Source organism: Rhincodon typus, chromosome 13 (assembly GCF_021869965.1).
Source record: "Rhincodon typus isolate 14 chromosome 13, sRhiTyp1.1, whole genome shotgun sequence".
In the NCBI taxonomy this organism is placed as follows: domain Eukaryota; kingdom Metazoa; phylum Chordata; class Chondrichthyes; order Orectolobiformes; family Rhincodontidae; genus Rhincodon; species Rhincodon typus.
This window is the reverse complement of record NC_063344.1, coordinates 27,147,369-27,159,796: the sequence shown is the minus strand read 5'-3', so window position 1 is coordinate 27,159,796 and position 12,428 is coordinate 27,147,369. Positions and strand designations below refer to the sequence as shown.

General features: G+C 38.3%; 1 protein-coding gene across 1 annotated transcript in view; it reads right to left on the bottom strand.

Annotated features, from left to right (window-relative positions):
* Positions 1-3,963: 3,963 nt before the first annotated feature.
* Positions 3,964-12,428, bottom strand: part of psmd1 (proteasome 26S subunit, non-ATPase 1) — a 90,656-nt gene continuing 82,191 nt past the window's right edge. The window contains exons 20-25 of the mRNA XM_020537188.2: positions 10,147-10,316; positions 8,951-9,043; positions 7,608-7,709; positions 7,283-7,438; positions 5,062-5,213; positions 3,964-4,197 (exon numbers count right to left, since the gene is read on the bottom strand). Of these exons, the coding sequence (XP_020392777.1) occupies positions 5,067-5,213; positions 7,283-7,438; positions 7,608-7,709; positions 8,951-9,043; positions 10,147-10,316 (668 nt within the window). The 3' untranslated portion in view covers positions 3,964-4,197; positions 5,062-5,066. The remainder of the gene's footprint in view (positions 4,198-5,061; positions 5,214-7,282; positions 7,439-7,607; positions 7,710-8,950; positions 9,044-10,146; positions 10,317-12,428) is intronic.

The window sequence follows — 12,428 nt, the reverse complement described above, 5'->3', positions numbered from 1 at the left end:
AATGCTTTAGCGAAAGATGACCAGCATTAATGGCAAGATGTGAGGGGGTGAGGGACCTCATACTCATTCCAGGTGCTCCTTTCTCTCACAGACAGGGTGGTTCTAGCACGCAACCATAGGAAGAAGCAGCCACACAGAAGACCTCCAGAAAGATCTTCTCAGTACACTCCAGAGGTGCACAGTTCCTCTACCCACTCCAGTGATGTCAAAGCCTATAGAAGTCCAGGCCAAGGAGGTTGAGCCTGCACCTGGGCAGGACACTCTCAGCAGGCCTAGGCCCTCTACAACTAAATGCCCCTGGGGAAGACGAGTCAAGTCTTCCAGGATAACAGGGCCAATCAGGGAGAAGGATTTCAGGAACACTTCAAGCCAACTTGCCAAAATAAGGACTGCACTTGAATACAGTGGGAGAACAAGAAAGAAAAAAACCTTAGAGACCTACTAAAGTCTGAAATGTTTAAAGTTAACTGATGACACAAGGGTGAAAAGATGCCACCTCTAGATTTGTTTATCATGAGACTTCACTCCACCAAACTCTGATCACGTATGCTGACTACAACTTTGAAATCACCTAACCTTGGGGCTTTGCCATTTTAGTGCCATGTCTCACTACAGCCTTTCCCTCAAACAGCAAGGATGACCTGTGAAGTGTTGATATTTAAAAGTAGAATCTGCCAAAGATAACCAAATGTACAATCATATGGATAAGAAAAGATTTATTCAGCAACAGAAAAGTTCAAGGAGTGAATAGAAAAACAGGTCTACATATACTAGGGACAGCCTTGGGGTTGCTTGTTGTTGAACGAACAGGAAGTTACACAATGAGAGGAAGTCCAGACTCACGATCATTCATCCTGAAAACAGATGGGGTTTTATTTAGTTCCTTTCATTCTTCACGCCATCATTGACATATTGCTCCATTGCTCCATCGCTCCATCATGTTCTGTTGAATGACGAGTCTGGTCAATGTCCTAAATCTCATCTACGTCCTCAGAAGTTTGTTATTGATGTCCTTTTCCTATGCCTCCAGGACATCCTCCCACTCTTTGTTGGGTCCAGTTGCGAAGGGGCACCAATCCACTACAGTTTGGCACACCCCTTTCTAGGCCATATTGAAAGGCTGTGTCAGATCAGTCCAGGCATTGAAACCTCAGTGAAAGCCTATGGCTCTTATGGAAGCAATGTCAGTGTTATATCTTTGTTATGTATAAATCTTAAGGTTTCGAAAAGATATCATGAGCCGGATTTGGAAGAGGTAGCATCACGGGAGGTCTCAGGGTATCCAGAAGATATTTCCGAAATCTTGCATCACAGGATGCAATCAACTTTATTGACCATGTCTTTTCATCTGTCCTCCCACCTTTAATGACTCAAGCACATATGCAACCTGGTCTTTCTGCTCCTGTACCCCCTTTAGAATAGTACCCTTAATTTTATACTGTCTCTTCATAATTTTTCTATGAAAGTGTATCCCCTCACACTTCTTCACATTGACAAGTTGGTGGAATGGAAGATGGAAATTCAATGTCCTTTTGAAGTTTTACGCTTTCACCCTCACAGTTTACAATGCTTACAAGTTTTGTATCATCCACAAATTTTGAAATTGTGCCTTGCGCTCCAAAAATCCAGATCATTGATATAAATCAGGAAAAGCAACAGTCTTAAAATCGATCCCCCGCAGACTGCAAACCTTTCTACAGCCTGAAAATTATCATTAACAGTTTCCTTTCACTAAATCAATTTTGTTTCCATTTTGCTACGTTCCATTTTATTCTTCTAGCTTCCCATAATTCTGCTGTGCCATACTTTATCAAACACCTTTTGAAAGTCCATGCATACCACATCAACAATATTACCCTCAAATCTCTCAGTTACTACTTCAAAGAACTTCAAGTTAATTACCCAAAATGATTTTCCCTTACGAAATCTACACTGGATTTGATAAAAAGAAAAATAATCACAATAACCAAGTCAGTGAGCAGGGTATTCTTTTGTGGAATGGCAGGTGTGTTGTATGAGGAGACTGCCTGATGATGGCTGGTATCTACTGGAGTTTAGAGAACCGAGGGGGTGATCTCATTGAACTGTTTAAAGCTCTGACAGTGCTGGACAAATTGAATGCAGGGATGATTCTTCTTCTGGCTGGGGGAAGGGGGCAGAGGTCTAAAAGCAAGGAGCCAGAATCTCAGGATACAGAGTTGACCAGTTATGACTTATATGAAGAGAAATTTCTTCACTCAGAAGGTGGTGACCTTGTGGAATTCTCTACAGTGTAAGGCATTAGACACTGAGTCACTGAATATATTTAAGAATGAAATAGATTTCTACATGTTGAAGGCATTAAGGGGAAAGGACAGGGGGAGGGTGGTATTGAGACAGGGGATTAGCCACGATCACACCGAATGGTGCAGCAGATTTAGTGGGCTGAATGGCCTATGCTTGCTCCTATTTTCTGTATTTATTCCAAATTGTCCTTGATATTCAAAGTAGAATGTTTTGTTGACATATCTTTCATTTCCATTGAAGCATAATCATTACTCGTGTCTTTGTAGCCCTCAATTTTTTGAATAGCATTGAAATTGAATAGCATTAAAATGTATTTCTATTGTATCTCTCAACAGATAAGGAACTTTTTTCTATTTCAAGATGGGCTATCTATCTGTTGTTCCATTCATTTTCCTCATGCAGGCTTTATCCCAATTTCTTGAAGTTGCTGCCTCATGATTTTACAGGTATTGGCAGCTCTTGAACAACTAGCTTAAATCACCATCATTCATAAGGCTAGAACTTGACAGGCAGATAGAGAAAATTCATTAAACTGAATCCAAAATGCTGTAACACACCTATTCACTTAGTTACAATTAGTAGTCAATTGATTACAGTATGAAGTGGGAACTTTGTTGAAGGCAAATGTAATAATTTTACCGCTACCCTGGCTGAGGACCGCTAACACTGTTCAATTAGGGACTAAAGATGGGGCATTTCTGATTCCTGTAAGTCAGAACTTTGACAGATGATACATTTGCTGAAAAGTCTTTAGGGGATTTTTAAAAAGGGAAACTTTGTTAGGATACCATACAATTTCGTCACTTTGTTTCCATTTTCTGTTTGAACTGATTTTTTCCAGGATGCACAAGAATAGTGGTACAAAGGAATACTTCAGTTAATATTAATAAGTTGTAACATCAGTGTCAAGAAATTATTTTATTAAAATTCAGAATCTGCTTTTTTCCTGCAATTCCTCCATGGGATGTACGCACCACAGGCAAGGCCAACTGCTACCTATCCCTACCATCGAGAATGTACTGGTCAGCCACCTCCTTGAATTGCTACCGTCCACGTGGTGTTGATGCCCCAAAAGTGCTGTTAGGAATGGAGACCTAGGATTTTGCTGACACCATGTATGGATGGTAGAAGGCATAAATGTTTACATTTGTGGATGGGATGCTGATCAGATGGACTGCTTTGTCCTGGATTATGTTCAGTTTCTTGAATGTTGTTGGAAGCTGCAACCATCCAGACTTTTGAGAGTGTTCCATTATACTCCTGACTTGTGTCTTTTGGATGCTGAAAAGATTCCAGAGGTTAAGTGATGACAACTTGTCAAAAGAAAATCCAGTGTCTATGAACTGTTCTTGTAACTACATTATTTATATGGCTGGTCTAGGTATACTCCCCGGGATGTTGATAGTTGGGGACTGGTTGTCAGCAATGGTAATCCTTTTGAATGTCATGGGGAGGTGGGCACATTCCCTTTTGTTCAACATGGCTATTGCCTGTAATTTGAGACACACAAAAGTTAGCTGCCACTAATCAGCCCAAGTCTGAAAGCTGCCCAGGTCTTACTGCATGTGGGGCAAGGACTGTTTGACGATCTAAGAAGTTGCAAATAGGACTGAACTTCCAAACTTATGAACTTCCAGGAAGCTGAAGCGCCAATAGCAGAATTAAACTCAGCAGAATGGGCTTTTTTTTTAAACATGAAAGTGGTTTATTTAGATCATTAAAACATTTCCAACTTTTACAACGTGTAATAAATCTATGCAGCTGTACTGACAGTCACTGTGACAAATTTGAAATTGCTGTAACCCATTCTGCGGAAGCATGTTGTGGATTACATGCCTTGAATAGACATCTTCAATAAAACTAAAGTGTTGAAACAAGGTGAGTGTATCTTCTGAATTTCCATATTAAACCCTATGGAAGAATAAAAGAAAATAAATATAATGAGCTTTTCAGTGACTCCACTGCAAAAATATTTTGCTCAGTTTTGTGAATTTTCATCCTAAATCAGTCATCATGCCAACTAAGTAGTATTTTTTTAAAAATTCAGTAAAATCAGAAGCTACTTGCAGTCTTATTCTCTTTATTCCTTACGACAGTGAAACTGCTAGTGTTCCACGTGAAGCAAAGTAACTGGATGTTGCATGAGCATGGTCATTAAAATAAAATAAAATTACTACAAGTCCAGATTTGTCTTTTCTGCCGTTAGCTGGGATTCTAAATACCATGTTCAAGATTCCCAAAAACAAGCTATTCAGAAATGCTTTGTTCATTTATCTGATGTTATATATAATCTCATCATATGGACGTTGTCATGTCGGACAGCTTGGATACACACCAGCAAGGTTTCCGAATTGGGACTGCTGCTGAGAATTTATTCAGTCAAAACTAGAGAGTTTGCCAACACACAGCACTGACAAGTTTCACTTTTACCCCTGAGTGACATTCAATGTTTCTAGCCAACAAGTTCAAATACATGAATGCCCCAATAAGGTAGAATTGATATTTGTCAATACTTCCCCGACAAAATGTTTACATATAGATGAAAAGAAAGATGAAATCTCATTGAGCTGGAGATGGGGATGGGATGGTCATGGGGGTTTCCTGAAGACAAAATAAATTTAGGTTAACTTGTGCAATCTTAGAAGATGGAAGTTTTAAACAAATTAGAAGGTATCTTCCTGTACCTTAATGATTCTGATATTGACAGTTGTCATGGCTCCATTAAAGGTTTACAATGAGGAGAAGGAAGGATGCTTGGCAAGTCCTAACACTTACTTTGTTTAATCATCAATGTATTCAAAAGGCTCTGGTGGTTCAGGTTCTTCCTCTTCTTCCTCAATTTTGGGTCCATGCGCAGCAACAGGTTCCACAAGCTCCTCTGTCTCTTCACTGGTATCCTTCAGAATTATAATTCCTCCAATTGACAGCTGCAACAATAGATTTTGATCACATTAATACTACGACAACCAGACTGATTAGGAACTGACATTTTTAAAAAGAAAAATCTAAAATACTAAACAATGCAGGTTTCTTCATTTTGCAGAATTTTAAAAGTGAAAATAAACATATGTAGTGATTCATATCACTGACTGAGGATACATAATGCACATTACAAAGAGACTGAAACATATCTTCAATATCAATAAGCAGGCCATTAGCACTGCTCATTAGGTCAGCCTTCATTGCACACATTATAACAGCTGTGCCCATGAATACAAGTTAATAAATTCACATAAAGCTCTTGCACCAAGTAGTCAAACTGATAGATATTTTGATCGATAGTATTCGACACGGTTAATAATTTAACAGGAAATGACCCAAATGACCTACTCTAGAACTACATACCCAGTCCTTAGAGTCACAGGTGTCTACGGAACAGAAAGACATTTCTTGCCCACTGATTCTGTGCTAGTCAAAAACACTTAACTATTCTAATTCCATTTTCCAGCACTTGGACCAAAGCCTTGTTTGCCTTGGTATCACGTGTACATCTCAATACTACTTAAGTATTAGGAGGGTTTCTCCCTCCACCATCCTCATTAACATTTCCAGATTCCTGCCACCCTCTGGGGGAAAAAACTTTCCTCACATCCTTTCTAATCCTTTTGTTGCTTACCTAACTTATGCCCCTGGTCATTGATCCCTTCACCAAAAGGAAAACTTTATTCCCATCTACACCCCTCAATTTTGTACATTTCAATTAAGTACTCCCTCAGTTTCCCCTGCTACAAAGAAAATAACACCAGTTTATCAAATCTCTCTTCAAAACTAAAACTTATCATCCCAGCAACACTCTGGTAAATCTCCACTGCATCTTCTCTTAGTGCAATCACATCTCCCCTAACATTAACATATAAAATAATCTCAGAATGGTGGACCAAGTGTGATTCTTCCACAAACTACATCCGAACTTCAGTTCTCTTTAATTTCCATTGGGAAAATTCCACAAAAATATTTCCTGCAGCATCCTAGAATATATACCTGCACTTACACTTTCAGCACAAAAACACTGGTAATTTTTATTTTTAGAAAAGAGTGAGCACAAGGAGAAAAAGAGAGTAGAGCAGAGGGGCCAAAAAAGGACAGGAAGTAAAAGGATCAAGTCAAAGAGCATGGTTAATGAAAGGGATATTAGGACAGATGGCAGAGAGGGTGTTAAAGAGCCTTTTGAGAGTGAGAGAGAAAGAGAGCAGGAATGCCAGAGGTTAGGGCCTAGACAGCTGAAGGCGTAGCTGCTGGTTTAAGATAATAGGAGATGCAAAAGAGGACAAAGTTGGATAAATGCAGGGTTCCATTAGAGTGTGTATAGAACTGAAAGAAATTTCATTGATTGGGAGGAACTAGGTCACAGAGAGATTTTAAACGAATAGATGAGCATCCATGGAGGGTAATAGAACTGGTAGCTACGAAATGCAATCAAAGGAAATCTTGTCTGATCCAGGGGTAAATGTCAGAAAAAAATTGACAATAGAGAGGCAGATAATTATCTGAAGAGAAGCTATTTGCAGTTCTACAACAGAAAGCCAGGATAATGTTTCCAGTTGCTCTTAGAGATAGTGAGCACAGACATAATGAATTAAATGGCTTACTTCTGTTCTGCAACTATTAGGAACAGGATTTATGAATATGAGTAGACAATGTGGCCCTTGGGCCAGCTATGCCATTCAATAAGATCATGGTTGATTTAGTTGTGGTCCCAAATCCACTTCATGGTTATCCTTGGCTCTCACTTCAATCAAAAATCTACCTGACTCAGCTCTGAACATTCCAAAGACCCAACTTTCACTGCTTTTAGTGAAGGATAATTCCACAGATTAATAAGTCCCAGAGGAAAAAAAAAATCCTAATGTCAAATCCTGGAAAGGAGACCCCTGATTTTAAAACTGCCCCTGCTTCTAGCTCCCCCAATGAGGAAACATCCTCCTAGTAGCCATCCTATTAAGTCCCCTCAAGATCTTACGTATTTCAAAAAGATTATCTCATTTTTCTAACTCACAGGTTTAAAAGGTTGGTACCGGCACCCCTCTGGCATAACCAAGACTTTAAGTTGTGCAGGCATTACGCGGGCTGGGTTCTCCAATAACTGGCTACTTGGTTCTGGCTCTTTTTTCTTTTCTTTCTCTTTATCTTCATCTTTTTTCTCAGTCTCTTCCTAAAGAGGATAAAAGAATGGAAATCAGCATATAACCATATTTAAATGGACACTAATTAAACATATTGAAACAACCATGATAACCTCGTTTTAGCATCAGTTTGTTCTTGTTCAAAAGTAACAAAACAATAATAGATCATTGAGCAGCGCGTGCTCAATTCATACTTACAATTTCCATTTTCTCTTCCTCTTTTTCTTTTCCTTTGTCTTTTTCTTTTTCCTTCTCCTTCTTCTTTGCTTTGGCAGTGATTGACAGGACAGCTGTGGAAACCTGGGGGTTTAACATTTAACATCTTTACTGATCACGCCTAAAAATCATCGAACAAGAAAATGATACCAAAGTGTTTTTCAAAAACTTTTAGAAAGGTTTAAGATGTAAAAATTTTAGAGCACAAGGTTAAAATTCAAGAAGGCAACCAAAACAACAGCAGGCTGTAGATTATCTACAAACTATCGAGACAAGAGAGTACCTATCAATGGTTGAGATCTTCGTAGCCTGCAACTACTGAAAACTGCAGGGTCAAACTTGTCTTGGGTGACAACACAAAGCAGGTGAATTAATATTAGGCACCTGCTTATTTTAACAGAATTGAACATGGGCAATGAATCCAAAAAGTGGCTGATGTGATATCCATCTTATTACAACCTCTTGCTACAGTTGGTACAGGGTACAGATTTGAACTCCTTATTTAAGAAATGATTTAATTGCAATTCAGGGAAGGTTTACTTAACTCCTGTGTTGAAGTAGTTGCCTGATGAGGAAAGGCTGGACGGGTTGACTTTGTATTAGCTGGGGTTTAAAAGAATAAGAGTGATTTTATTGAAACGTATAAAGACACTGAAGGCACTTGACAGATTGGATGCTGGGAGAATGCTTTGTCTTGTGGGAGAGACAAGAATTAGGGCACACAGTTTAAAAATTAAGATGGAGATGAGAAGAAATCCTTTCTCTCAGAAATTCTCTTCACAGATGAACAGTGGAGGAAGAGCAACTGAGTATTTTAAAGACTGATTTAGACAGCTACTTGATTAACAAGAATGTCAAAGGTGATAGAAAATAAAGTTGAGGCCACAGTCAGGTCAGCCATGATCTTATCAAATGGCAAAGCAGCTTTGAGAGGGGTGAACAGTCTGCTCATATATACCATTCCTCAAAGAATAGACATATTCTCTCTTCAGTTTCCATGCTACAATGTGACTGCTTTGGCAATGGCAATGGCAAGATTGGTTAAGCACTCATGCTCAAATCAATCCACTGCTTTACTGACACGTTGGTACCTTTTTCAAAGCTTGTTAAAATTCATAACGCAAATTCAACTCCGTTAAACTGAGGGAAAATACATTAACAGGTTTTCATACTTTACAACAGGGGAACAAGAATCATATGGAAAAACAGAAGTACTAAAATCTCCATAATCAATTTCACCTTCAACTGTCCTCTAATTATATATATGGATTACAGACAATTTGCCATGCATCTTGATTTGAATGGAAGTGACATGTAAAATAGACCTTTTCTTTTTCTTTCTCTTTAGGAACTTCCAGGGGAGCAGGGTAGGCAAATGTTGATGGCTTACAATTTGAACGGTATTGAACTTTAGGCATCTGTGAACAAAGAACATCATACACATATTCAGAAAGAATCGAATAAAAGCTATTTAAGTCAGGGTAGAATGAATGTTTTAATTCTTTGGAACAGTTATTTTTCCAAGTTCATTTATTTGAAGAAAAACAGATTTGCATTTGTATAGCACATGCTATGACTGGAGGATGTTCTCAAGTGCTCTAGGCAATTAAACATATCTGAAGCATTATTATTGTTGTAATGCAGGAAATGTCAGCACATAATTTACTTTAGCACTGATTGAGGTGTCATGGGATATTTACATCCACCTGAGAACACAAACAGCGCCTAGCTTACTGTCTTATCCGAAAAAGATCACATTCAGCAATCTCTCTGTATCAGAATAAATTACGTAGTAAATCCTGGGAATAAGAACTGAACCTGCAACCTTATGACTCAGAGGTGAGTATTCTATTACAGCCACAGCTGACATTTATGAATATTTAACTACCTCGTTCTGTGCTTCTTACTCTTCTATCATATTATATATAAACATCACATAATTGTATTTTGAGTCTTTTGTTTTACATGCTGCTGAAACATTCTGTAGAATCCCAAGGTTGAATAACATTAATTATTTTCTGTTACACATTTGTACCTTACAAATTTCAACGTACAACCATCAGTCTACATTTATTCTCATTTAATAATGTCCAAATGAATTTTCTTTTGAAATGAGAGTAATTGTTTCTCCTTCCTATTGAAAAGTAACACACACTGCCAACATACTGTTGTCAACTGAAAGGCTCAGAAAATTTCACTAGTTCTTAATTGACCTGCCACCTCAGCTTCAGGAAACAAGACAGAACAGGCAATTCATGATTGAGTAAACATGTTCACGCTAAATTATTAGAGGAGCATACATCTTTTGAGGCAGAACTAGAATCATAGATCTACCACACCATCACCACTGAAACACAAATTTATGAACAAGTGTAACCGTAAGTAATGGGGTGAAAATAAAATTGAAAATTTGAACTAAATTCCAAAACAAAAATCAAATAGCTCATTTAAAAATAAATTCAAATAGCTGCAGTGGATAGCAAGGAATGAAAAAAGACGTTAATAAAAAAACTTAAGTTACCTTGAGATCTTTGTTAAGCCCAATGACCGCAGTTGGAGTAAAGGCCAGGGACAAGAAATGTGAATGAGGAAACCAGAACCAGAACTGGGTAAACACTAGCACCCCTACCACTGAGGGCATATGGGTGTGACCTGTCCGTGACTGGAGTGAAATGGTCATGTTGCGCCCACCTATCGAAAAAAAAGTGTTACATTTACCACATGATGCCCCACGCTATCTTGCAATAAAACACAATTATTAATTTGAACGATCTTAAGGATGCAAGGAGAGAAGATAGATACTGACGCGCACAGGGCCAGTTTTTGTATCAAAATGTACTGGTCAGGTGAGCATACTCAGTACAGATTTGCTTTGTTGCAATGTATTGTTACAATACATTGGTTACTGGATACAACAGACCAAGCATGATCTATGAAAATGATGTAGAAAAAAAAGCAATGCTTCTAATTTGTATCTCAGACTTCAAACTAGTTTCTGCAGAGCCCCAGAATTTTCAAACTCTGGTTTATTCTATCACTATTTTCTGGGATTTACATTTAAAAATTTGGATGTTGTTCAAAAACAAAATCAGATTTTCATCCTTTTATCCTCTACTGTGTCAAAAGATACAACATAGGAACATACAAATTAACAGCAGTTGGCTACTCAACTTCCTAAATCTGCTCCATTTAATAGGGTCACAACTAGTTGGAATACATCTGTCCCCATAACCTTTCATCCCCTTATTTATCAAGAATCTACCTACTTCTGCCTTACAAATGTTCAAGGGCCCTGTTTCCACCGCCTTTTGTGGAAGAGCTCCAACAGCTTTATCTCTGAGAAAAAAACGTTTCATCTGTCTTAGTGACCATTTGTTATGTTCAACATTCTCCTTCAAGAGGAAACATCCTTCCTTTGTCAAGCCCTTTGAAGATTTCATATGTTCAATCAAGTTGGCTCTTACTCTTCTAATCTCCAGCAGATACAAGCCTGGCATATGAACTGCTTCCAACACATTTACATCCTTTCTTAAATAAGGCGACCAATAGCGTGCACAGGATTCCAGAGCACCATTAATGTAATTTAGATCAGCATGCAAGGTGTTTTCAAGGCAAAAACTAGACCTCCCAATTGTAATTATTTAATTCAAACGTTGGATATTAACAGAGTTGCTGTGACTGAGGGAGTTTTGAGACTAAGTGAAGAATATGAAGACCTTTAAAACCTCTGAAGCAACTTAACCTTACGTTAACATATTAAGGTGAACCTTGCAGTGGCTATCAGCTATTTTCAAATTTATTTTCATTCCTTTTGAGAACTCAGCAACTAAATTTCTATGTTTAGGTTCAAGGGGTAGCAGCAAGCAATTATAACAAGTCCTTTAACTAAGATGAAAAATTTCAAACAGTTGATTGCAGCACGAAATATAGGCAAGCCTAGTGATGGTCAGCCATTGAGGAGGATTTATAACATGTTTTAAAAAAAGACAATAAATCAAGGTCTCTGTGCACTCTCTGATTGATGTAAATGATCATAGACACAAGTCAGAGAACTAAGGAACTGCACTAGTGTCTTGGCAAACATTTATCCCTCAGCAAAAATCTATATCAAATTATTTGCTCACAGCGGGAGTTAACTATGTGTAAAATAGCTGCAGCACTTCCTACATTACAACAGTAATTACACGTCAAAAGTATTTCAGTGAGTGTTAAGTGCTTTTGAGAACAACCACAGATTATGATAGATGGAAAGTAAGGCTTCTTACTTTCTGTCATGGAAATCTTGGAAAATTTACTTCCAGGATGGACGCCGAAGTGTTTGGGGTAGGGCTCACACAAGTATTAAGAAAATTATTAACAAGTGTCCTGACTGTGATTAAGATGACAGAAATAGAGAGGTAATGTGAATTAGGAGTTTGAGAAGTGGTGGTGGTGAATATGGGTAGGAGGCTTCATATGACAAGAGATAAGTTTCTCTTATACGAAAGAGAACTTACAGGGTTGTAACAAGATAACAATGCTTCAGTAACACAGAAGATGTCACCAATCATGGGCCAAGGCTCCATTAAGCCATGATTTCAATGCAATCTTGGGCATTAAGCTCATGGATGGCAAGGACTATTTTTCACTGATGCCTGGATATTCCACAAGGAAACAGGAGGAGGAGCAGTGATTGTTATTAGCTGACATTCCAAGGGACAATGGTGGGTAAGCTGAATGGAATAAAATGGAGTTTGGCAAAACAAACGTCCACTGGCCACAAATATCAGAGAGAGAGAGAGAAGAATGGGGCAATTAAAATTG